Below are 27,852 nucleotides of genomic sequence, written 5' to 3' on the forward strand. Positions count from 1 at the left end.
CACTCGTGCAGTAGAGTTGCTGGAATTAGAAAGGGTGATTGATTTGTTTGCATTTGAAACGTTGTTAAACATCAATAGACTGGACGTGTATTGAGATAACCGATCCTAATTTAAAGGCCTTCAGTTGAACAAATTTATAGAACTTACTTCGTCGTCGGCACACTTGATAATCTCCCCGCAGGAACCAGGATTCACGGCTTTGTCACAGACATAACACCAAGGACCCTCGCACTCTGGAAGAATCAGTGATATGTCATAATTCATTTCACAAAAAACATACCTACCCACCTACCTGCCTGCCTACCTACATGCCTACCTATTCATCCACCCACCTGCTTATCTACCTACCTACACGCATACATACACACATACATACACACACACACACACACACACACACACATACATCCATCCATCCATCCATCCATCCATCCATCCATCCATACATACATACATACATACATACATACATACATACATACATACATACATACATACATACATACATACATACATATTACCATGAGTGCCATGAAATGATTGAACTTCAAAATGCTGTTCATATTAATGATTTTCTTGTCTTTTACTACAATTAGTCACGATATGGCCTAAATACTCACTCACTTAAATTATTACAGGTACAGGTAAACCTTATGTTGATCAATTGTCCAATGACATTGTTTCTGAAGTACTAGACATATAACCTATCATGTCATCTAAATATTTTCGGTTTTATCAGACGATAAACTTGTAACAGACTTTCAGATTAATATAAAATTCTGCAATTCTGAATGATGTCGAGATGAGTGACAAAAGCGAGTTATGTTGTTGACTGGCACGTAGCACGCTATTTTTTCGTGTTGGCCGGAGAGGTTACAAAAGTTTTGACTTAGAAAAAATGAGGGTTTGCCCAACTTTCACGGCGGTTTTTAGTAAAGATCGTGTGTACGTCCGTCTTAAATAGCGGTAGCTTCGGCCCTGCTTAAGTCAGTGAAAGCAGAGTCGTTCCTGTTCCTTTGACAAGCAGCAAACAGAAAACCTATTTATGGCTGTTTATAGATAAGCGTTGTCACAGATAGCTGTGTGTGTACATTTTAGTATGTACATGCTTGTAGAATGTTTTTATCTGTACTTAATTACCATTATACTGCAGATGTTATAAGAACCTAATTACTTGAGTAAATGTTGAATTTCCTTAACACAAACCTGCAACGTTGATGTATCCAATAATCACGAAGCACAGTGTCCACGCTGAAAACAAAATGACACACATACAACTTCAGCTAATTCAGACCAGGGACAGATTTGTGAACATGATACATTAGAGCCATCAGAATTTGAACATTCTCACACAACATTATTAAGCAGCAGTATTCCAGCTACATAATACAGCCTGGACCACACAATCCAGTGATCAACAACATGAGCATAAACCTACGCAAATGGGCTACAATCACATGTATCAACGAAGTCAGCGAGCCAAAGCATCCTATCCCTTTACTCACCCGAAAGCAATTCTAACTCGGATCTGCATATTATCGGTGGAAGGCTCATTTAAATCTGATTTCTTGAAAATTAACATACACCAATTACGTTGACTAAAATATATGTTTTTCATAATGTGTGACTTCATAAATGTATGAAGGCAGTATTTGATAGTGCTCAGTGACATACCAGTAACGAGAGTCTGCATCGTTCCCCGTGTTAATCGCAACTGTGACGTGTGTTTGTGGTGAGCCAGGCGGCTATGTCAACGGGTGTACACTGATAACGCTTTCAGCCTGGGATATCGACATAGTTCAAACAGTGTGTTGAGAACATGACAGGTATGATTTGAGGTGCCTCGCAACTTTTTTATGCAGAATCTTACATTCGTGATATGTTTCGACAACCTTTGGGGAGAGCGTTCGTGTGAATGTCTTGTTACGTTTTTTGTAAATACGTTCTCTGTTATTGCGTCAATGTGTCTTACATCGGACACAGCATGAAGAAAATACAGTTGCGTCTTTTAACGGAGGATTTATGTATTTATCTTTTACACTTGATCAGAAGACGCTTGTATATTACAGGGCATCTGTAGGCATGTTCCATGTTTGTAGATCATTTATTGCTTTCACTCATAGCTCACTCATAGAGTCATATTGTAAAATTACAACATCTGCTGTCACAATGTTTTAAAGCAATCAGGCTAGCCTTTCTCTTAGGCCTATTCGTAACACATTGGGTACGATCAAAGTTACGAATTCTCAGGAATGAAGGAATGTGGCACTAACACGCTACCATAGTCTGTGACACCATACTGACATTACCATCGTATTCACCAAACTCAACGGAGGTGTCTATGGAGGACAGATGGTTCAAATTTGTACAAGTTCTACTCACATATCGGGATTGGCTATGGGCTGCAGCATCCGTTCGTCTTAAGTGGTTGATGCGCAAGGTTCAAATTTTAGAGATGACACTATCTTGTGTATTGCACAGAATGAAGTGTCGGTACAGATACTTTGCTTAATACCGGTACAGATTTTGCAACAGTAGAAAAAAAACACATCAGTTGCTTAGTCTCTGGATATATTTGTGATATCTGCAGGTGTATATTCAATAAATATATTATGAAAGATGAGTCCAGATGTCTTGCCACAGTTCTTCTCTTACCTGCACAAGACCTTTCGCGGATCAACGAATCTCCTGATGTACAATGAAAACAGTAGTTTGACGCTCATAATGTTGATCACTGGATTGTCCGGTCCAGACTCGATTATTTACAGACCGCAGCCATTATAACGTGTTCACTGGTCCCTCGGGGGCGATGGGGTCATGAACCCTCGAGGTTTTGCTCATGTTTATGTGTGGAACATAAACAAACCTCGAGGGTACATGAGCCCATGGCCACCGAGGGACCAGTGAACAACGTATTTAACTTACCGAAAACCTGACATTTAATTTTGAACTGTTTGAAGCACTTCTGTTGAATTCGAGGCGACGACACAAGGTAAACAGATTTAGAGTTACCTCCCTTCCATCGATTTTCAATCGCAAAACATTGATAATTTCCGTGCTTCATGCGTGATTCAATGATATTCGAGACGAAGAAGTAATACCATGAAGCACCAGAAGAGTTCGGAATTCCCAGCGATGTACACTGAAAATAATACATCGCCTGTAAGTGGGGTACATTGAAGATAATAGAATAGCGCTTAGCCAATCAGAAAGCGCCAATCAGAAAGCGACATTTATGTGTGAGGTAACATAAGTAGCGGTAAAATTGCTGGATGCGGCCTAAAACTATACTCAGTCACTCAGTCAACCCAATCGAAACGTCGCTGTTTGCAATAACCAAGCAGTTGTCATCCATTATGATTACGTCTGAATCCTCAAACGTGTATCACTATAGACCAGAAAGATCCCAAGTGATAGATGTTTGGGGATTTACACGGGGGTATTGGTCAGTCAGACGTTTCTGCCATAGCAATCGTTGTCAACCGCAGGTTCTCCAGTACCGAATGTATCTGTATATTGTTTTACGCCGCACTCAGAACTATTCCAGGTATATGACGTCGGCATGTAAATAATCGTGTCTGGACCACACTTTCCAGTGATTCACACCATGAGCATCGGTCAATTCTAATGGGATACGATGACCACCCAATCCCCTACTACGATAAACATGGACTAAAAGGACCCGGATCTTCACGGGTGTATGAACATGTAGTTGTCGCATTTAGTCTTCCTGGTGGAGACACGGCTTGGAAAGTCGTCTAGACCGTCGTTCATTGCGACCCTCCTGCCCACCAAAAATATATGACTGTCGTTTAAATCCCGGTGGATCTCGTTATTATGCTTAGTGACGAGATTCTGAGTTTCTTTTACTGGTAAATGTGTAAGACCTTGGATACTGACTGTTAAAAGCAGGATCAAATCCAAGTCGTTCACTCACATTCTTTGGAGGACATACGCACGAGTGGATTGACAAAAGAACATGAACACAGGATGGGTAGAAATGGTGTGTGACGTGCCTGCATAGCTCTATGGCTGCTTGTAAGAGGTGAGTGTGAGTAAGTTTAGTTATACGCCACTCTCAGCAATATTTCAGTTCTGTGGTGGCGGTCTGTAAATAATCGGGTCTGCACCAGCTAATAGAGTGATGGACATCGTGAGCATCGATCTACACTACTGGGAACCGATGACATGCGTCTGCCAAGTCTGTGAGCCTGACCATCCAGTCGACTCGTAAGGCAAGCATGGGTTACGGGTCAGTTCTTGCCCGGCTCTTCACGAGTTGCTCAACTGACAGAAGACCTAACGCGATCACAAACTACCAATCCCTTGTCAGCAGTTGCTGTTGCACAATTCACGTTAGTAATGACAAAGTCCCCTTCCATATTTCTCCGCAAGATTGCCGACGGCCTATGGTTTTCTGTTGCCATGATGTGATATATATAGCCAGCATAAATAAATAAAAAAGAACAAGAAAGCACGAGACGTAATTTATTTCTCGATTACACATAGTACGATCATTACGTCATTTCTGAAGTTCGAATGCAAGTTCCTGAAATGATCACCTCGTAAATTACACGAGCTTTCTGGGTGGAGGGTAGTTAGTTGGTGCCCAAGATAACACAGGACCAAGCCATGGCTGACCGATCGTATATGTGGACAATTTTTTGCAGTTCGTATTACGGTATTTCGAAATTCATGAGAATACATGAAAATACATTCATGAGGGATGGGGTGGTGCTGGGGCTGCTGGTTAACATTTCATTAAACTGTTTGTGTACAATAAACCACCAGTTCTTTGTTGTCTATACTTATTATGTAAAATATAAGAGTCAATTTTTAAGATTTAAGAGGTTAATCTCCCACCAACTAAGTCATATATAATTATCTAATTTACGGTCACTCATCTGCATATTGTCCCATTTTGGGGACACACTTCTCAGGGTAAAACGTATGGAAAAATGACACATTATTACTTTCATTTCTTAGCAAAATAAATCAGCTTACAAAATCTCATGAACATCTAAGACCCAATGCATAATGGTTTAAAATTACATGTAATTATTCTTAGACTGGAGTGGGGGCAGGCAGTGAATATATTTTTTAATATTTTTTTTAGGAAACTAGATACCTTTTTCAGTGAGACAAGATCGTGGCACTCCTGGAAACAGTATGAAGCACATTTGTTGGGTTTTTGTCTGTAAATAGATTGTAAATATTGCTGATATCCCATGTAAAATATACACGACTCGCGGTCGTTGTTTGTGATGCAATTAAGCGCTGCTGGGAGAACAAATCTCCCCAGGGTAGAGTACTTTTTTAATTGTAACGTTCGTGCACACCAGTCGTATATTACAAGGAGCAGAGATGAAAGTGCGCGTTTGTTTTGGACGTAGCGAATGGCATTGACAAAGAGGGGTTTTGACATCACTGAGGTTGTGGGTGCATGTCAAAGTGACAGTTCTTTTTTATTTGCCCCGCGTATTGTGGGTGTGGAGGTACAAAAATGTACACAAAAAACATTGAAAAACAAATTCCCTCTCGCTACTTCCCCCATTCAGATAGTAGATAGCCAGAAAAGAAAAAAAATGTTAGGAAACTAATGATATCTACAGCATTTCAAATAGTTTACCAACGGTTATTTTAGTTAATTTCTATCATCTGTTTCCAGCATTGTTTGTTTTACATTTGATGATACAATGTTTCATTAAGCAAAGTGAAAGCATATAGGCACTTATGCTTTCAAGACCGACAGCAGTACTACATTCAACAACAACTGTGAGCACACAAACATTTAGATTGCACATCTTTCTTCTCTCAGTCTACCGTCAGTGAGCCTTTTGTGTGATCCACAAACTCAATGTTACCGTTTTTCCTGGAATGAAAATAAAGGAAAGGATGAATTCTGTTGCATTGTGAAGAGTTAGTGAGTTTAGTTTCACGCCGCATTCAGTGATATTTCAGCGATATGACGGCGGTCTGTAAATAATAGTGTTTGGGTCAGACAATCCAGTGATCATTGATACACACAGAAAATGACATGTGTCAATCAAGCAGCGAACCTGATCCCCCGATCCCGTTAGTAGCCTCTTAATACAAGCATTAGTTACTGAAGATCAATTCTAACCCGGATCTTCACGGTTACTTATGGGGCGGTAGCAACCGTGGTCCAATGTTTGGAATATTATTGGTCTCAGAATATATGCCATATCAATATCCAGTACAAATTTTGATACTTTGGAAAAAGGTCATTCATTAAGACTAGAAATTCAACGTCAAATTCCGACTCATTCGCAAGTAAAAACTCACTTGACAAAGTATGTCACAAAGCCATCCTCCTTCGACAAGGCTCCAACCTGTCTCGCCGACACGCATATTTTATCTGTCTGTAATAACATGTATACTCTCATTGATTAAACATGTCAGCATAAGCAGATTCACGTGGCTTCAAACAATTACAATTCATTATTAAAATCGGATTTAAACATTTTCTGTTCATCACGGTGCGGCAGGGCAATCCAAGACGTTAGATCTAACTGGACTTACATAATTCATGCATTGTACAATCACTGTAGTCAAAGAATAAAGGACATTAAATCGCAGTGGGCTCATATATTCTGTACAATATGTGTAGCAAAACGATCGAGGACACTGAAATACTACTGAACTATCTTCCCAACGTAATCTTTGGGCATGCAACTTGTTACGGCTTGCTAGATCCTTTCTTTCACTCCTAAGAGTTCGATGATGATGATGATGATGATGATGATGATGGTGATGATGATGATGATGATGATGTGATGATGGTGATGATGATGATGATGGTGATGATGGTGATGATGATGATGTGATGATGATGATGATGATGATGGTGATGATGTGATGATGGTGATAATGTGATGATGATGGTGATGATGGTGATGATGTGATGATGATGGTGATGATGATGATGATGGTGATGATGTGATGATGATGATGATGGTGATGATGATGATGATGGTGATGATGTGATGATGATGATGGTGATGATGTGATGATGGTGATGATGATGATGTGATGATGATGATGATGATGATGGTGATGATGTGATGATGGTGATAATGTGATGATGATGGTGATGATGGTGATGATGTGATGATGGTGATAATGTGATGATGATGTGATGATGGTGATAATGTGATGATGATGGTGATGATGATGATGATGTGATGATGATGATGATGATGATGATGGTGATGATGTGATGATGATGATGGTGATGATGTGATGATGATGTGATGATGGTGATGATGATGATGTGATGATGATGATGATGATGATGGTGATGATGTGATGATGGTGATAATGTGATGATGATGGTGATGATGGTGATGGTGATGATGATGATGATGATGATGATGTGATGGTGGTGGTGATGATGATGATGGTTTTGATGGTGATGATGGTGATGATGATGACAGTTTGGGAACAGATTATCACAGGCCAGAAGTGACGTTACATGCATAATTATTTTGACGAGTAGGTAAGTGGTTGAAGATGGTTTTGAGGACATTACAGAGAGATGTATACTTTCCATTACACGCTTCAAGGTCCCGAACCAGAAAGCGATCGTTAGGTGACGACCTATCGAAACTTTCGAATGGCGTAGTGACGTAATTTGGGGATAGATTTCCAGCTTCTTAGATCCCCGCCAAGAAAATCACTGACCCTACTTTTCAGATATTAAGCATATCGCTGTTCACATTCAGTGATTAATTATTAATTAACTGCATATATAGTTCAGTAAGTTTTTTAACACTCACCTTTTGAAATTCTTTGTTAAATGGAGACCCATCTGGTTCCGTTGCTCCAGCAGCGCAGTGTATGCTGGGGGAAGATAATATATGTACAACATCGTATAATAATTAGAATGCGTGAGGATTGTTTTACACTGCTTTTAGCAATATTCCAACCACATCACGCTGAAGGACACCAGAAGTGGGTTTCATACACTGTGCCCCGGGAAAAATCGAACCCGGGTGTTCGGCGTGACGAGTCAACGTTTTAACCACTAGACTACCCTGCCGCTCCTATCATAATTGGAGGGAACATTGATTATGCGACAATTAACAAATATGTCTGATTGTGCATACAGTTCCGCAATAAAAATACAAATATTTCAAACATTCCTTTGCCCTTCAATACTGAAGACATAGGAGGCTGGCTTAAAACAATAGCCACGTTCCTGTCCTGATTGAGGTTTTAGAACGATTTCAGCACTATTTCAGCAGTAATGCGACTGGGACACCAGAGATGGGGCTCGCACATTGTACCAATGTGGGCAATCGAACCCGGGTCTTCGGCGTGACGACTGAATGCTTTAACCACCAGGCTACCCGACCGCTCCGGTCAGTAAAACACTTTGTTATGTCGGGTTTAACAATGACATGAAACAAATGGAACGTTTCGTTCAATATGAACTCCCGTCGTCCTCCAAGTGCGATACTTACTAGAATGCTTCTCCTGGCTGCATGCCAATTTTGTCGAACGTATTTGTTTCATCCAGCACGTACGGTAGTTTACCAGCGGCTGAAACATCCGTACAAACTCATTAATGTGGATATGTACGGATGGAGTTGCATTCGTGCTTACGCGACACGGAGACATGACCTCGAACCATACATGGTGGCCATTCTTGACCCAACCTCAGAGGCACTTAGTATTTACGACAAAAGACAAGACAGAATGAAGTACAACCTTCATACTTTGGAGGACAAGAGACACGGCCGCACTTAGAACAGCCTTCATATACTTGAGAACTCATATACATGTACATTGGGACAAGAAACATGAACGCGTGAAGTACAGCCTTCATATACTTCAGGATAAGAGATACGCCAGCATTAAGTAAAGCCATCACAGGCCAACCAAAACAATACCCACCAACAAAATACGCTTGAACACTTGTTATCCCATTATTCGCCGTACACACGTAGATTCCAGTGATGCTCCTAAAGTTGGCCGGCGTTATTCCCTTCAGGATCATCTCGCCATCGTCGAAGACCTGGTGAGTGCTGTCGTCTTTGATGACCTGCTGGTCGAGTTTCTTCCAAGTGATCTTTGGTCGTGGGTTACCAGTGGCATTGCATCGCAGTCGGACCACCCCACTGACGTCCATTGGGTTCACAACTGCCACCTGGTGGTCCATGTTTATAGCCACCTTTGCTGTAGGAGGAAATGATATTGAATTACGTTCCGGTGATGCGTGGACGCGATATAGAGAGTCACTGAGTGACCGGTAGAGCATGATCACTGTCGGGGTTAGAATATTGCCCTTCAGCAACCCATGAGTCTCGTAAGAGGCGACTAACGGAATCAGACGGTCAAACTCGCTGACATGGTTGACACATGTCATTGTATCGATCGATGCTTATGTTGTTGATCACGGGACTCGATTATGTACACACACCCGGCATATTGCTGGAATATTGCTGAATGCGGCGCAAAACTGAACACCTCTACTACTGCTGGAAGCGTTCGGAAACAATAAGGCAGAAGTCTGGAAAGCGTTAAGTTTACATTAGCTAGAATTAAGATCTTTCGTTAGTAAAACCGTACAGGTGTATAAGTGTAGAGTTAACTGGCAAGAAATGAAGTCGAAATGCTGGATGGAAAAAATTGAGACTTTGAAATTTAAATTTGTGTGGCTACCTGGCGTCGTTGTTGGCGTCGTTGTCGGCGTCGTTGTCGGTGTCGTTGTTGGCGTAGTTGTCGTAGTCGTAGGTATGGTAGTGGTAGCTGTTGTTGAAGTGGACGTAGTAGAAGTTGAAGTGGATGGGGCAGCAGTTGTGGTTGTAGTAGTAGTAGTTGTAGTTGGTGATGTTGGAGCAGGTGTAGGAGGGGCAGTAGTAGGCACGGCAGTAGTTGTTGGGGCAGGCGTTGTCGTTGCAGCTGTAGAGGCAATGGTCGTCGTTGGCCTTGCTGCTGACGTGATCACAGAACTCGGGGATGTTCCTAAAATGTGCAAATATATATCTGACACGATGTTCAAGAGATGGTCCAGAGACAAGGAATATCAGACCACAATAACGCTGTTACATAATGCTTTTACACGTACGAGAAGACGAAACATGACGTCATGCGATGTGAATGCAATTGGTGGTATTGGCGAACTCAGTATTTTCCATCACAGGAGTGCGGCATTAAACTAATTCACTCGCTTATTCCACCACGTGATCAGATGGCAAGGTCTGAATATTACTGAAAGCTACAATCTGCAGTATTTTATTTATGTCAGATATGGTTCGGTTTGGTGGTTGTTTAACGCCGAATCCAAAAATATTCCAGCAAATAATCGATCTTGTAGCAGATAATCCAGTGATCAACAGCATGAGCATCTATCTACGCAACTGGAACAAGCAACCCCCTGACCATCCGATCCATTAGTCGCCTCTAAAGCCAAGTTTGGATTGTTGAAGACCATTCTTGTTGTATATTGACGGCCAGTAAATAATCGACAAAAGACTAGACTAATCAGTGACCCTACGAACCACACCTATCCAGTCTAGTGAGTGACATCATGAGCATGTCGTCATGGTAGAAAGGTACGTTACCAACCCAGTAACAAAACCTGGCAAACCTGATGCATTCTGGTCGTTTCGGCTGAAATACTGATTACTGAGGGGTTATTGCAGCTGTGTTCCCCTTGTTCTCGATACTATCTACAACACTGTGTACCTGCCGCTGATGGAGTTGCAGGGGATGACGTTGTCGAACTTCCGAGTGACGTGATGCTGGTGACGTTCACCTCAGCGTTACACAAATCTGTGTCACAACAGACGCTGTGTTGATCGCAGGTCTGGAGAAAAATACGTGTAAAACCAAATTTATCGAACATTTAAACATTAAAACTACAATTCATTAAATTCGTCCTTCTTTCATCTTCCCTGGTATTCTCAGGGTATTCTTAAATTGTCTTGCATATTGCCACAACGAAGTATTCAGGTCATCTTGTGCTTAGACGTTTGACGTTTGTGCATTCATGTGTCCAAACTTTACATGTTTTTGTCGAAGAATAAGATATAGGTGCTTAATATGACAGCTTTCTTTGGTTACAAAAGGAATCGTTGCTCTTTCAACGTGAATAATAGGAGTCCAAAGCCAGACTTACATCACGATGTTTCATTTGTTCTCTCAATGAATGTGACATAGCCACTTGCCCGCCATCCTGTGTCTAGTAAAAATTCACCAAGGCCAGGAAATCTCCACAGTTCCGACTGGCTACTGAATTTGCATGGGGTCACTTTGTAAACATATCATTCACCGCCATTGTACGTTATTCACTGATCTCGAGGTGACCATGTATCCGAACCCATGGGGCCAGAGGGACCAGTGAACAACGTATTCATCCCACCGAAAGCCCCCGTGTTAATTTTGAATTGTTTGAAGCATGGGCCTTGATTCGTACTCTTCTACCAACTTGCGAGAATCAAACGATTAGAATTTTGCATCCTGCTGGTTTTTCCGCAGGTCTTAGGTAATGTCCCTTCTTAATATTCACTTTAACTACATTTGAACGTTTAGTCAAAATTTGTTAATTGGAATACGAGGTAAATCTTTTCGTAGTCATCGCTAGGTATTGCAGACGGCACAAGATAAACAGATTTAGAGTTGCCTCCCTTCCATCGATTTGCATTCGCAGAACATCGGTAATTTCCGTGCATCATGCGTGATTCAAAATACCAAATGAGTGGCCATTTATACGGAAAACCTTAATAATTACGAGAAAAACATTTATGAAAAATATCCCCTACACTTTCGTCATTTTCAGATCCAGTGGTAATCTAGATTTTCATGGGTTGTCTTGGATATGTATTACTAAGGGAAGCGGTTGAACAATCATCTACCTGCGTTAATATGTAACACGTAGATGATTAGTTATGTCTACTTACAGAATTCTTAGCACAGCCGAGTTGGTAAAACGACAGCCCGAACGTTTGTTTCACATCCGCAGAACATTGCTGAAACATAGTAAGTCTGTATAATGAGAATGTCAGTAAATGGCAACTTAGAGCAGGTCGTGCTGTTATAGATGACAGCCAGGGATCCCCTGTATGTGTGTCTAACAAGTTACAATTTTTCCTGATTTCGATACCCCGCAGGTACATTGTATTTGACATGACTTGGTGTTTTCTGTCGTTCTGGCCACACCTAAGTTCTGAGAATAGAGTTGTGGTTGCTTTGACAACAGCAATTTCAACCACCGCATAATGTACATGAAATGCGCTTGAACATGACGTGAAACCACACTTAACCTCAACGGTGTAGGTAGATTATATCACAACCCTCTCGGTGTGGGCTAAGTCCAAAGCTTCTGTTGAATGAATTGTTCTTCGTGGACAGGCTCTCTCTTTTCTTTTATCATTTTTCCTTTTATTTATTTAGTTATTTTTATGTATGTGTGCGTGTTTTAGCTCAGTAGTTAAGTGGTCACCTCTCGCGTCAAATGTACGGGTTCGATTCCTGACTTGGGTAAGATATTTGATGCCCATTCGTATGTGCCCACCGCGTTATTTTTTGCTGTGATATGTCGGAAATCTTGCTCCATGCCGCGATAAAAAACAAATTCACTCACTTACTGTCTTTAAGCACTACTCCTGGCTGACTCACTGCTACAGGACGTCCGAATGTATGTTACACCGATCACATTGTTACGCTGAACAGTCGGACTTTGGGGCAGCCTGATTGTTACAGTGTTCGCGACTACGCAGACTCTGTGTGCGATGCCGTATGTCGGTGCAATGTGTGAAACCCAGGACGATCTTAGCGCTAAGGTGATCTTAACTCTCATACCTTATCAGAAACTCTCCGCTGCCTTAGCTAATGTTGACTCGTACATCGGGGCCTCCTTTGACAAAGCACTAAGGTGATCGTAAACCAATAAGGAACCTTAGTGCAATGTTAAAGAACGGGAGTTAAGTTTAACCTTAGTAAAGGCTGCCTCTCTAATGGTGCCCATGGGATTAAGTGTCCCCGCCTCAATGTTGCTGAACTACTGTGAAAGGAGGCATAAGCCATAGTCACTCACAATCATTAATGATCATTGTCTAATGATTTCATAAGGTTTGAGCCATGAAGACACTGATGGAATGTGACCTTGAACATACCTCGTCAGGGCCACACAGCTCAACCTCGTCACATTCGTCAGGATGTTGGACTCCGTCGCACTTCATACAGAAGGTGGTCCCGGGTTTCTTGATGTCTACAACACACATTAGCCATCTAAAATCTGTGGGAACCGTCAGTGGGTTTTGTGGGATATTGTTTCTGAAACAAACTTCAGTTTTACCATTAAAGTAAGAATGGGATATTCAATACGTTATGACAGTGTTTAACAGCGTAGGATGGATAGAAGACCGAGATCTACTTCAGTCTTTCAAACTCAGATGCCCATCGATAAATAACCGACAAATGGTCCAAGCACCGAGCTGTCCATCTGTCGAGGACATCCCTAACTGACGCCTGGCTTTAGACAAACGCTCCATGCAGGAAGTGTATTTATCTAGATGTTGGGATTTGTATCACAAATCGTATTCTGATGGCGTTCATCCACACAGCTCGAACATAAACATACAACCTGCTATTGATCTATATTCCCCATACTCCACCCTACCTACACCGCCGCAGAGTTTGGCGTTACAAAAGTCGTCAGCGCAGCACTCTGTACACGTGTCCGGCTGGTCAGCAGCGTCCGCTGGCGGTTTCGCGGATGGACATTGCTGAAAGAAAAGTGAACAGGAACAGAGTGGTTATAACGGTTAGATTTGTTTCTGAAAATTTTATCATCATTACGTAACTGTTACACAAGGGTATCCCCTGAAACTTCAGCTGACAATCTCTACAACTTCGTACTTGATGACGTCAGTCTACTATTTCGTTCTTGATGACGTCAGGTTATCGTTATAATTATACTCCATGACGTCAGGTTGCTGAGTACTTGAGGACATCAGGCTACAAATTCGTACTTGATGACATCAGTAGACGTCAATGTTCTGCCACACTGCATTGATGACGTCAGGCCACTACTGGTCAGGTACTTGAAGACGTCAGGTCACTACTGGTCGGGTACTTGATGACGTCAGGCTACTATTTGGTTAAGTTCGAAATAATGATAACAAGGTACTCACATCTTTCGACATACACCCAGACCTGTACTGCGTTCCACCATTCAGCCCTCCGTGTGACGCTGTGAAACACTCCTGTAGACATATCCAGTAGAACAAGAAAGCTAAACAAGGCACATTTATGCATCTGTTTCATAATCAAAACCTTTTAAACATTCCCTAGATCTCATATTGTTTATGATACATATGAGAGTCGTTTCGGTGTAGCTGCTGACGCCGTTGTATCAATAGAAGGCTATCGGTTGTTCATCACACCCACTTCCATATCCCACTCAAAGACAAATCTTCTTTTCAGTTACATATTTTAGAATTTAGATTTCTATGCTATGATGGAAATGTTAAAGTAAATATACAACTTGGGTTAAGAGATTGATGTATTTACGTGAATGTCTGTTTCATGTGTTCCAGTGGCAGCTCTAAAATATAATACTATTAGTGCTTTTCCATTCACCTGGTCAGTTATGCGGGAGTACATTCCGAGACATTATCTTCAGTGCAACCTTGCTTTCTCACAACAATAATTTACGAGTATTTTATGATATTATGGACAGTGGACGTCAGCTGTCATGTATACTCTTCAAACAAAGTAGAGGAACCTGAACTTTAAATTTGGAAAGGAGGTATAAGCTTTAACAGACTTTTCAAAGAAAGACATTTTATGTACGCACCACCAATTTCTCATTATCACTACCCTAAACACAACGCAAGGGATGCACGTGCACAATGCAGTAGTCCCATTCACGTGCATGTGGTGGCATTCTTGCTTTTGACGGTTGTTAGTGTGTTTTGCCTGCCCGTTTTTTATGGTTTGAAAATGATAATCGTACACATGTAAATTTCACGTCATATACCAGTCGTCTTACACGAGCGATTACTGTGCAAACACCTATGGTCATAAGGATATCTGGGAAGTCTCAAAAGATTCACCCTGGGTGTCCAGCTTCCCAAAATTGCTGATATTGTTAAAACTCCATAAAACCAAACTACTTAAGTCATGAATGATTCGTATATATTAAAAGTCGACTGGCAAAACAGATTATGACACTCCAATCTGAACACAGATCAACAAAGGGCTGATGCAGTGTAAGATCTGCTGCGATTGAGGTGTGGTAGTCCTGTGGTTCATGCATTAGCTATTCAAATAACATGTTCGGGTTTGCTTCTGCATAATGTATCGTGTGCGGATATAATCATTGTCACTGGAATATCGACCGCTGCTGGCACTCACATGTCGGGGTCTGGCTATATTTGTCATGTAGATTTACCTATGTTGTTTTGCGCTTACCTCGCTCGGGCCGCACCTGGCAATCATACCACAGAGAGCGGGCTCGAACACCTTGTCACACGTGAAACACCATGGCCCGGGAACTGATAGATGAAACACACAATGCACCATTAAAACAGACTTGACGACTGAGCGAGTGAGTGTGGTTTTACGCCACCTTTAGCCAAATTCCAGCAATATCATGACAGGCCACATAATTCACAGAGAGTGAGTTTAGGTTTATTACTCTTTTAGTAATATTCAAAGGGACAAGGCTCACATTGTGCCCACCTGGGGAAGCGATCCTGGTCTTCGTCGTGACGAGCGAACGCTCTAACCATTAGGCTCCCCCACCACCGATAGAGCATAAGGATCTGCACACTTCATACCTCAAACTTCTTGATATTTTATTAAATCTATTAGCTAATAGTGCAATTTAGATTGTTTTTCACATTTGTTTTTTTGTAATTCAAGTAAATTAAACTTGCAACGACTTGCAACGTACACAACAGATCTAGAGCACCGGCGTCGTCGTACAAGATGGCTGACAAAGCGCACTTATTTATGCAGTTCTAACGTACCTGGTGACGTAGTAGTTGGAGTTGTCGTTGTTGTTGTGGTGGTGGTGGTGGTGGTTGTTGTTGTTGTCGTAGTGGTTGTGGGTGTAGTGGTTGTCACTGTAATCGCAGATGTCAGCATTAACACAAAGATGACGGCAATGAATCACGTAACTTATAAAGGGAGGTAACAACCAAGTGTACCCGACACGTACATATACAAAGTCAAGGAGAATGGACACTGTCTTGTAGACAAAAAACCCAAAAAAACATGGAAAGGATGAAAACGCGATCACCGGAATCAAGTGATCAGGCTCGCTAACTTGGTTGATGTATAACATCGTATCCCATTTGCTCGTCATATACTAGTAGCTGTAATATAGCTGTGCGTGGCGTAAGAAACAAACAAACGAAACCAGTCAAACCTATCTATGGACACTGAGAGGATTATTGCTTACAACACAGTAAAAACTACACTGTAAACAGTTACTCACAAGTAAATTTGATTTTGTGTTTTAGCAATAGTAAAGGAATATCATGGCAGGAGACACTAGATATGAGCTTTAGCCACTAGGCTAAACCACTGTCCCTGAGTACATCTGTACCTCTGATGTCTTTGATTTTCTCTAACTGACAAACAGACGTTGTGCCACACGCGCACGGGCTTAATGGCCATCAGTTAAAGTGACGACCACTGACTTCATGAACGTACCTGACGTGCTTGGTTGGGATGACGTTGTTTTGGTGATGCTGATGTTAGCGTTGCACACGTCTGTGTTACAGCAGGCGCCGTGTTGTTCCGCACACCCCTAGACAGAGAGCGATGACGCGCTTTTGTCAATATTTCTTGCACGTATGCACGTAATTCAAGAAGGGACTCACTTCGTATGTTTACAAATTTGCAATGTATTTAAAGGCACGGTGTCACACATTTTCGACAATATTATTGCATATATTCTATGACTGGAGGCATATGCACTCACTTGAATTGAAACTTCGAGGTGAACAGCTTCAAAACGGATAATACTGCCACATATGGGATATGTAAACGATTGCTCCACACATCGAAAAAAGTTGTCGGTTCACAAGTTGCATTACAGGATATACGTATAGAGCGTCCCAAGGGACATAACTTTATGTGGTTCGCTTGCAATAAAGTACCCCTGAGAAATGTGGTGTGACACTGAACCATTATTTACGGATTTAAATATCTAGAAAACTTTATTCATCGAACTTTATTCATCGAAAAATATTTTTTTACTAACACAGGTATATAAAAGTGAAATATGACACTAAAGCAAACGAATTTATTTATTTATGCAAGAAATAATTCATTGATAATTACTCCGAAAGCTTTCACGTGATCAGATTCATATTTAATTTCAGAGGCAGTTCGTCCAGCATCAGAGTAGTTTAGTCTACTGATGATCTAAATGTTGGTCTTAAGGAGGTCTTCCTATGCTGACTTACTGCTTTCCCAGCACAGCCGAGTTTGTAAAATGTTACTCCGAAATGGCTGACCGTGTCCGCTGCACATTGCTGAAACGAAGGGAGTTCTGATAAAAGTGAGTATACGTTCCGGATCACAAAACCAGTTCTATTAGAACATTTCAACCAGTCTCTATGTTCATACTTGCGAATGATGATGAATATCATATTCATATAATTATGATCAAATTGAAGTTTAAGGCATCGATTTACGAAGAGAGGTGAGGCAAAATTGGATTTAACCTCGTACTTAAAAATATATCGCACATATGACGACCTGCTTGTACTAGCCCTGACTTAAGTTGGTTTTATACAGCTAGTTCACTGAGATACCATGCAGCAGTTAAGCATGAATATCCCACTCAGACACATTATAATGACTCCGAGCCGACCCATTATTGCTACACGCAAGGCAGGTACCAACAGGTAACATGTTTTCACGTCTTTTGGCATGATGAGACCAACGATCGAACCCGCGACATTACGCTCTCTCAGGGCGGACTCTCTAACCACTAAACAATTCGTCACTTAATTTGACCCTTTAAGTTCCGGGATAGAATATTGGCCTTCAGTAACCCATGCTTGTCGTAAAAGGCGACTAACAGGATCGTGTGGTCAGGCTCGCTAACTTTGTCAACACATCGGTTCCCAGTTGCGCAGATCACTGAATTTGCATGTAAATAAGCAGAGTATTATTGAGCACAGTCACTCACTCACTCTCTCACTCATTTGTGTGTTTGATCGGTAGTGTAGTATACTGGATTTGTATAATGGAGTGTGGTCCTGTGAAGCAACGTTGAACGTGGTCGACCATAGCTGAATGTAATAGCGAACTTACTTGCTCAGCGCTGCACAGTTCTACCTCGTCACAGTCACCCGGATGTTGGACTCCGTCACACTTCATGCATAGAGTCATACCCGGCTTCCGGATTTCTACAACAATTCCAGGTTGTTTCTAACTTCCTATCCTGTTACGTTACGAGACAAAACACTCAAACCTGTGATTGATATAATGAACAAATACCCTGACAATACTGCTGATTGAATAGTATAATCTCCATGTGACTCAGCCTAACTAGCGGTGAAGAATAGTTTAAGCCCTTGCAATACAAATAGTGACAGTACACACGAAACAAGGATAAGCTGAGAATGAGCGGAGGAGTAGGCGGTGCACGGCAATAAGCAAACACATTTTGTTTGTGAAAGGTAGAGAAGATGCAGGCTAACCCACGTGCAGTGCATGGCGATGATATTGATTCTGAGCGTACGAGTTTGCGGAGACAGGCCACGTGTTTCACTCATTGCACTTCGCTTGATCGCGGACAACCAGTGACCTCTTCGCTCACACTGGCAAGCCTGTGCGGCACTCACAAATGCTAATACGGGTCAGTTGTCAGGTCAGTGCCCAGCTTATCCTTGTTTGCCAGTAATGTATTTGATATCCCGCCGTACAGAGTCAGTGCAAGTATTTCAGTCATTAAAATTCATTAGCCTCATTATTCAGCAATAAAAGACCAGACGTGGTCCATGCTTGACGTAAAAGGCGACTAACAGTACAGGGTAGTTCGTCTCTCTGACCTTTTCTATGAATGCCATCTTATCTCAGATTTGTAGATCGATTATCGTTGTGTCAGTCACTAAACTACCTTGTGCACTTTCGACTACGGGGTCCTTAGTATAGCTGGAATATTGCTGAGTGCGGCGTTTAGGAACCAAATAAATTTAATTCTGCAATTACTAATATCATACTATCACCCTGTACCTATACCGCCGCATAGCTTGTCGTTACAGAAGTCGTCGGAGCAGCATTCTGTACACGTGTCCGGCTGGTCAGCCGCGTCCGATGAACTGTTGGATGAGGTTGGACATTGCTGCAGAAGATGGACACTCAGCGTGAACATTCCCATAACGATGCATTTAGAAATATCACGGCGGGTGACACCAGATATGGGCTCACAAATTGTACCCATGCTCAGAATGGAACCCGAGTCTTCGGCGTGACGAGCGAGCACTTTATCCACACACACACACACACACACACACACACACACACACACACACACACACACACACACACACACACACACACACACACACACACACACACACACACACACACACACACACACACACACACACACACACACACACACACACACACACACACACACACACACACACACACACACAGTGTGTCCTGTACCAGTCGGTAACAATAATATTCAGCGCTAAGGTAGTCGTAAGTTATCTTAGCGCTAAGAGAGCTTCGAATATAATTTATATTTATAAGTTAATATTAATGTATGGCCAGGTAGGGCCTCGAAAATCATGTTTCGTAGCCTACTATCAAAGAGGTATCGTTCTAAGTCTATTTAATGGCCAAAGTTTCAAGATTTGTGTTTTTTGTGATACAAAAATGTACAATATGTTTAACTTACATCTTTCGGCTTACATCCTGATGTGTACTGTACCCCTCCGTTTAGTCCTGTGTGAGATCCCGTGTAACAATCCTGTAAGAAAGCAAACACAGGAAAACTTGGGAACCTTTAGTCAGGATTAATTGTCAGCACGCAATTCAAGGAATATAACAGTATTTACATTTTGTCAGAGATGAACCTTAATACTGACTTTTAATAATCAGGTCATGTGTTTTAGAGGTGCATTTCTAACCAGGTGTTTCAAGATGAAGCCAGGATTGATGTTTTTCATCTTAATATGAACAGGAACGACCGCCACTTTACATATGTGGGGTGGCGTGGGATCGGGGTTAAGGCGTTCAACATGAGGCCGAAGATCCGCGTTCGATTCCCCATATGAGTTAACCAAGTGAAGCGTTTGGGGCTGGTGTCAAACTCTTCGTTAAACATACTCATTTACTGTAGTAAGCTGTATTTCTGGCCACTATTTTATGTTCGTGCATCTTGTCACGTCATGAAGTAGAGATTATGTGCAGAAGACCCTCGTTGGGTGGTTGATGCATACCTCGCTTGGCCCACACTTGGTGACGAGGCCACAGATAGCGGGCTCAAACACTTTGTCACACGTGAAACACCACGGTCCTTGTCCTTGCAAATAAATCATTAATTTTTATGTTGATAAATACATTTTCATTTGACCTGTACCAACAGCACTATATGTTAGACATCACCTATGACCACCATCGTCTAAAAACATAATTATGAACCAACTGTCACATATGCATTTGATTTCATATAACACTGACTCCGAGGCACGGTCCAATCACGTAGTGAGTTTTGATACAAATCGTATCTTTCTCAAGAGGGTCTGATGTACACCTCTTTCAAGCACGATGTACGCCTCTTCGAAGCATGTCACCCGAGCCGGAAGGCCATACTTCAGAATTATAGCGTATTTATCTTACCGCTATGGCAGCAAAATGACACAGAAATTTATTAAAATGTCATTGACTAATGAAATTAATGTATTTTACATGATGGTAATAAAATTATAACCAGTGAAATCAAAGTATTTTAATTGAAGGTAAAATAAGCATGATATACCAGAAAATGTTATTCTACGCCGAAAAAAATCATTATAAAGGCATTGACGATAATGAAAGCATACAAAAATTAGCCAGCTTTTTCTAGTTGACTATTATAAAGATTAATCGTGGTATTTCAAAAACTATTAATCCAGCACTGCCCACGTGCACATATTTCATAACGAAAGATTACTAGAAAACCCATTGTCACAGTAACGACCCACCTGTCGCTGTAGCTGAAGAATTTGAAGACGTTGAGTTTGCAGACGTTGAGTTTGCAGTCGGTGCTGTGCCAGTCGTGTTTGCAGCGCTCGATGATGTGCCTATGACGTATTAATCGTGGCGAAAGACGTCAGATTACAGGCGTTGTGATGAGGTGATGTTGGAGGAAAACACTATGAGATTCAAGCATTAGGTGCTCACGTCCCCAGGGAAAAATAGGATAGCTGGCTAACTGATTAGGAACTATAATCAATCTGAATCTAGGTTTTGAAACGTCGGATGTCGGATCCTGACACGTCAGAAGTGCGTAACTCTTCACAACCAAATGTTGTTCAATGGTCGATTAAGGCATTCGTGCCCACAACATCGTGTGGCACAGAGAGTGTGTTTAGGTTTAAGAGTGCTTTTAGAAATATACCAGGGGACAGGGGACACCAGAAATGGGCTTCAAGCATTGTACCCATGTGGGTAATTGATGGGTCTTCGTCGTGACAAGCACACGACGTGGCGCGTCAACCACAATTCTACCCCACCGCCCCTAGTGTGATGCAGAGCACATGAGGCATCGTGTATGTGTATATATTGTAGTAGTGTACATTGCTATTATAGGAAACAGTCAGTTCCCTTCCATCGACTTACTCAGTGACCTTCGAAATTTAGTAAAACCGTGAGAGTACCTCCGGTCGCCCATATTTCTATTTACCAATAAAGAGTTGAGCTGGAATAAACAGTATTATCAAAATTGTGTGGCCAGAAGGGTAAAGTTAATTTTTCAACAGTCAGCTTCTTCTTTTTATTCAATCAACTCACACCATCGATGTTTACACGTTCACACTTTTCAAATTAATATTGTGAGGTACAATTCCAACGGAATTTCAAACGAAGTATCACGACTCTTGCTCAGTCGATTGTAACATTCTTGGTCGTATTAAAGCTTCATAACAAATGGCACCACTGTGGAGAACAGTTTGAAAATGTGAAGCACCAATGGCAAAGGTGATGCCCGATGTTATTCCCGGTTTAAAAAAAAAAATGTTCGTCATTTTCCTCACCGGAATAATTGCCTCGCCTTTCCGTGTATTTTTGACAACAGTGAGGCAGGATATGCCCACTTTTTCCCGATCACCATGTTGTGATAATGATTTATACACACATGCTCAGGATATAGTCGGAACTGAACAGTCGACACCAGTTTTGTCAAAATTGATTTTTTTAAATTTGGAAATTGTTCACTAATTTAAAAAAACACTGTGTTGTCATGTCTGTCGATATTCACAAAGTGATGACTGATTAAACTGAGTAAGACGTATCCTCGTGGTTCACATGTGACGGTAGTTCATGTAAATATATATTTAAAGAAATCATTTACATACGCTATCCAAAACCCAAGGTCAAAAAGTTTAATAAAGTTTACCCGTTTGTGTGGTGCCAGCTGATGTAGAGGAATTGCCAGGTTGAGGTGAAACGTTGTTTGTGATGTTGTTGTCGGCGTTGCATAATTCTCCGTCACAACAGACGTTATGCTTTGCAGCACATACCTGAAACACGTGTGAATCTGGATCAGATTGGTCTTCAACAAACCTGACAGTATCGCGTGGTCATATTCGCTGACTTTAGCCGTCAGGTTATATTCAAATCATTACGTCAATCTATTGTCAGACAACGTCTTTTGCTCAGTGGTATAAGAACATGGCGAGATCGAGTGGTGAGACTTGCTGACTTGGTTTACACATTTCATCGATTCCCAGTTTCGCAGATAGATGCTCAAGCTGTTGGTCACTCGGTTGTCTCCTACTCTTCTGAGACGATTGGCGGACAGGTTCGACACAGACGATGTCAGCATATATTTCCCATCAAAACCTCAGACTTACTATAGTAAATATAGCCTCTTACTTCAGGAAACTGTTCAAATCTAAATTGTGCAAAAACTTCCATCCTGCTTAAAGGTACTATACACAAATGAACAGATGTATTGTAAAACAAATTCGTAACGTTGAAAAGAATTTACCAAGCGTTCAATAAATGACAAAGATCAGTGACAAATGGCTAATTCCTAACAACACTGTACACCAAAACGCAGCTGTTCACATGTCTGACATTTGCACTTGCTTTCAGCAATTTGATGCATGTACCTTATGCAATTCATCTGCATATTTATTGCAGTTGGTTCTCCCATGTAAGTGGAGAAATTCATGTGCGATGTGACCATACATACAGTCATACATGCAAAATTAAACACGACCAAATCTTACCGATAACATTTGCTCCTACAGTTAGTAATGAACAGCAGATGACTCGAGGCATTTTTGCAAATCCCGACCCCCGAACTGACGATAAATGTCTGTACATCCATACTTACTGTTTTCTCCACACAACCGAGCTCGAAAAAGGTAATTCCTGCCAGGACGCCAGTATCCACGAAACATTGCTGAAATGAAATGAATCTGTCTCATGGTGCACTCATCGCAGAACACTGGACGTTGAGACTGCAAGAAACTTGTGTATGGAATAAGAGCATTGGTGCTGTAGGGTTGTCGACCTTGCAAACAAAACTGATTCCTTTGATGCAATGCGTCGAGTGTTCGTATTGTTGTTTGTATTGTTGTTTGTTTATTAGAAGCATAACCGATAAAATCGATTAATCTTCGTACAAACAAATATATATATGCAAAACTGAGCTAATGTCATATTCTGACCAGGCGTCTCTTTTTGGAAGTTGTATCTAGTTTCAGGAAAGGGTGCCTTGCGAATGTTTGTGAAAGAATGATATATATGGGCAGCACTGTGTTATGTTCATTATGTCCTTGATAATACGGACCTGTTGCAAGTAAAACACCGAGTGGACAGGTAATGTTCCATTCAATAGAACATGTGCATCCATGTAGGATGACGTCTGAAAATGAGACCCCCGTGGGTTCGATCCCCGGTCGCGTCATACGAAAAGACGTAAAGATATGGTACTTGTTGGTCCCTGTCTGACACTCGGCGTTAATGGGTATACCAATTACTGGTCGGCTGGGAGTCAGTATTAGTGTGTCTGAGTGGAGTATTAATGTTTAAGCGGTATCTCCGTCAGTACTATTAAACCAGTTCAAGTCTGGACTAGTTCCAGCATGCATGCACGTCGTCATATGAGCGAAATGTCATTAGCATTGCTGTAAACTTTATTCCACCACACGTCACTTTATTATTTTCTTTGTAAACTTTCAAATAATATATATATATTTGATTTGTGTGAGCGGAATTCTATAAGTTGGTGTTATAGAAATGGCAAAACTTTATGGATGATGAACTCTATTTCATCTCCCGTCTGTAAATGAAACAAACCTACCCAACCTACAAACGACTACTCGAGGGTGTTATAAACGGACATCACAAGAAACACTACACAACCATGGAAGACTAATAACATGGAATAACCGTTTGCAGTTTCTACATCAAATCATAATGACACTTTCTTCTAGAAAATCGTTTCCTGTAACTATTGACGTCGTCGAATGTGAATATGAACCTTACCTGCTCAGTACCACAGAGGTCAAAAGTGTCACATTCTTCTGGCTTCGCGACTCGGTCACACTTCATACATAGTTTCATCCCTGGCTGCCTGATCTCTGAAACACAAACACATGACACTTTCCCTTTGTATTATATAGTGAAACAACAAAAAAGCAAAAAATTATTTAACTCCTGGTCAGAAAAGGTGTTGTTTGGATCAAGTTTATGTTCAAAACTCATTCGGGTTGTTTGGGAATGGACTTGATGAAAACAACAAGAATTCTTTCTGCGTTTCCATTGTGTTTCAGTGTGCTTTGACATATTATCTTCGGACGGATCATTGAACACGTCTTCCTCTCATTCTCACTGCAGACCCGTTCATGACCATACGCTAGATTAATCTACTGGACACGCTTTGCATTGGAGTCTTTTTTTTTTTTTTTTTTTTTTTTTTTTTTTTTTTTTTTTTTTTATTTATTTATTTATTTATTTATTTATTTCATGAATGCTCAGATGGAAAACCCGCTACCGAAGTTTCACGCCTTGGGGTGCGGATTCTCCGACTAGAGTTAGGCCTCTTCTGTATTTGTCCAAAGGTTTTGACCAGTTCGGTCGCGTCGAGTGGGAGCAGCAAAACTGATCTGAGGCTGTTCGGGGGTATCTATGTCTTTTTCTTCCATTCCGGGTAATACAGTTTCACAAAATCGCACCCTCTTCACGGACATACGTGTCTCTGAAGATCGGTGCACGTCATAAACATATGAAACGTCAACTCGAGGCGTGTGTTGCAGTTTACACTATGACACACAGGCACATCACAAATGTTAGTTTTACGCGCTTTCAGGAATATTACAGCAATATTACTGTGCCGGTGTGGGGAATCGAACCCCGGTCTTCGATGTGACGAGCGAACGCTTTAACCACTAGGCGCAACAAATATTACGCTGGCTGGGATATAGGAAAGAAATAGAGGGAAATTGAGGTGATTGAACTACGAAGTAATCAGTGGTAGTGATGTTAGGATACTGACAAAGGTACGTACGAAAGTCTGAGTCTACTAACCTATACCACCGCACAGTTTGGCGTTGCATAAGTCGTCGGGGCAGCATTCAGTACAGGTGTCTGGCTGGTCAGCCGCGTCCGCCGAACTGTTGGTTGAAGCTGGACATTGCTAAATAAACGATGACGTCATTATTGAGCAATTATTGGGAGGATTCACCTTGAAACGTTAACGGGAGCCATGAATGCGAGAATCAAAACTTGTCCTGTGCCTGTACTCACAATCTTAGGCTTGCATCCCGATCTGTATTGTGTTCCTCCATTCAGCCCCGGGTGGGACCCCGTGAAGCAAACCTGCAAAGTCGTCAATCAATATATTGACTGACTGTGCCAAAGGCTTTGACATTTGACTTAGTATCATGCTATTGAATCATGCTCTGCATATGGCGAGAGCCCGTTTGTCTCACATATGCTTCTCTCCGACTTACGACACAAGACCAAAATGTACATCCTTTTCAACATCTATTCTAAAGCATTCGGAATTTGAAATTCATTTCTTTAAATGTCATTCATAATATAACATGTCATTGTTTCGATGTTTTAAAAGTATTCTGAAATCCGATCCCAAATGAAGCAAACTTTTGGCATGTCCCCTCTGAGTGTTATCTCGATTACTTGGGCATAGAGCAGGGGATAAAACGCAACCGCTGTGACTAAAATTAGGGATGTACAATCCACAGATAACATAAAGTTTAAACCTGGTCGGCTGATGTCTTAAATGTAAACATTATGAATAAGAGACATCACAGTATTGCATTTTGGTGACATTATTATACAGCTTCATGAATAAGTATCACTTTTCATGCGTCTGTTCTCCAGCTTCTCTTTACCTACCTCGCTGTCCTCACACTTCTGGATGTGGCCACAGATAGCGGGCTCGAACACCTCGTCACATTTGTAACACCATGGACCGGCAGCTGTAAAACAGTCAAGTACATCGTCATGCATACTTGAATGAGTAGTCAGACTGGCTGGCGTGCAGCTGGTTTACACACGCCACCGTATTCCAATTGTGTAGACGGATGCTCATGCCATTGAATCCATTTCTCGTGGCCCCCAACGTGAGATTGCTGGAAAACTAAACTCACTCAATTCACAGGCCATATAGCAGGGATATTGCTGAGAGTTGCGTAAAACTATCTCACTCATTTATTCATTCACTCTTTCGCTCATCTTTGAGGAACGCACAAACAGAAGTTGGTTCAAGACGTATAGTTTGACAGAAAGAAATATATTACCCCTAGCGCACACTACATAACCCCGTGCACTTAAACAACCCACGAATCCATTGGTATATGATCAGATGGTGGCCACATGAATATGTACAAACACCTAGTTGCGGGTACAGCAACATTGCGTTATGTACGCTATGTAAATATCCTATGACGATAACAATAACTAACCGTTGCTGCTGCGAAAAGACCACCTCATACCTTCACATCTGTGAGTTTATGTGAGTATTGCATTCATTTGTTGTTTATTTTGTTATGGTTTCTACTCATCGACGCATCATGGTTATCGGCTCCTGTTTATATTCTTGTCCATACCGTCATTACATAACTTACCTGACAGTTGTCCCAGCCCGATCAGAGCCACCACGGTGATCATCCCTGATAAACCGGTTTCACAAAAACAATATAATGAATAATAATTTCTGTATATTTTTCGTTTATGAAAGGGATACGTTTCACAAAAATATAATCAATAATTTCTGTATATTATCCATATATATAGGTATATATATACAACAATTTCTGTATATTATACATTTGTGAAAGCGATAACAGACAGATGATCTTAAATTGCGGGCATTGGAAAGACCTTTGGCCACAGTGCATATGAAGTGCCCACTAATCTGTATTACACCGTTACACTGTTATCGATACGAGCTCAATATGCCGTGATATCAGATATGTAAAGTAATAATTCTCATTGCCAGTCGTGTAATTTAAGATGGCAGGATTGAAATATCATTGCATACATATGAACCTGTTTCTATTAACTGAATATATTTAAGAAGTAACGGTCAATAATAACACTCACAGCGTGTTCCCATTGTAGCCACGTCCAACGTTATCTGCCACCTGTTATCTTAGTGGAGCTTAT

At 41.3% G+C, this 27,852-nt stretch overlaps 2 protein-coding genes across 2 annotated transcripts in view; both read right to left on the reverse strand.

Moving 5' to 3' along the window:
- The window catches only part of LOC137260150 (streptococcal hemagglutinin-like), a 29,036-nt gene extending 27,324 nt beyond the window's left edge, over window positions 1-1,712 (reverse strand). The window contains exons 1-3 of the mRNA XM_067797848.1: window positions 1,675-1,712; window positions 1,207-1,251; window positions 148-233 (exon numbers count right to left, since the gene is read on the reverse strand). Coding sequence (XP_067653949.1) covers window positions 148-233; window positions 1,207-1,251; window positions 1,675-1,693 — 150 coding nt within the window. The 5' untranslated portion in view covers window positions 1,694-1,712. The remainder of the gene's footprint in view (window positions 1-147; window positions 234-1,206; window positions 1,252-1,674) is intronic.
- A 2,756-nt stretch (window positions 1,713-4,468) lies between these two features.
- LOC137259232 (spore coat protein SP96-like) lies at window positions 4,469-27,852 on the reverse strand. The gene is made up of 28 exons (XM_067796860.1): window positions 27,790-27,852; window positions 27,312-27,356; window positions 26,581-26,663; window positions 25,969-26,040; window positions 25,750-25,858; window positions 24,709-24,803; window positions 23,552-23,620; window positions 22,607-22,730; window positions 21,195-21,293; window positions 20,451-20,533; window positions 19,907-19,978; window positions 19,231-19,339; window positions 18,307-18,401; window positions 17,451-17,519; window positions 16,693-16,789; window positions 16,005-16,100; window positions 15,445-15,527; window positions 14,163-14,234; window positions 13,649-13,754; window positions 13,143-13,237; window positions 11,928-11,996; window positions 10,714-10,834; window positions 9,688-9,990; window positions 8,920-9,201; window positions 8,487-8,565; window positions 7,800-7,863; window positions 6,307-6,383; window positions 4,469-5,872 (listed from the first exon to the last, which is right to left on the reverse strand). The coding sequence occupies exons 1-28, from the start codon at window positions 27,800-27,802 to the stop codon at window positions 5,815-5,817; spliced, it is 2,739 nt and encodes a 912-aa protein (XP_067652961.1). The 5' UTR covers window positions 27,803-27,852; the 3' UTR covers window positions 4,469-5,814.

This window comes from Haliotis asinina, chromosome 13 (genome assembly GCF_037392515.1).
Source record: "Haliotis asinina isolate JCU_RB_2024 chromosome 13, JCU_Hal_asi_v2, whole genome shotgun sequence".
NCBI lineage: Eukaryota > Metazoa > Mollusca > Gastropoda > Lepetellida > Haliotidae > Haliotis > Haliotis asinina.

Bases quoted from the DNA above. Each gene is read 5' to 3' on its own strand.
- LOC137259232 (XM_067796860.1), bottom strand. The intron at 25,859-25,968 runs GTGAGTACAGGC...TCGTTTATTTAG, and splicing joins CGGGATGCAAGCCTAAGATT to CAATGTCCAGCTTCAACCAA. The intron at 17,520-18,306 runs GTAAGTTCGCTA...CCTTCGTTTCAG, and splicing joins AACTGTGCAGCGCTGAGCAA to CAATGTGCAGCGGACACGGT.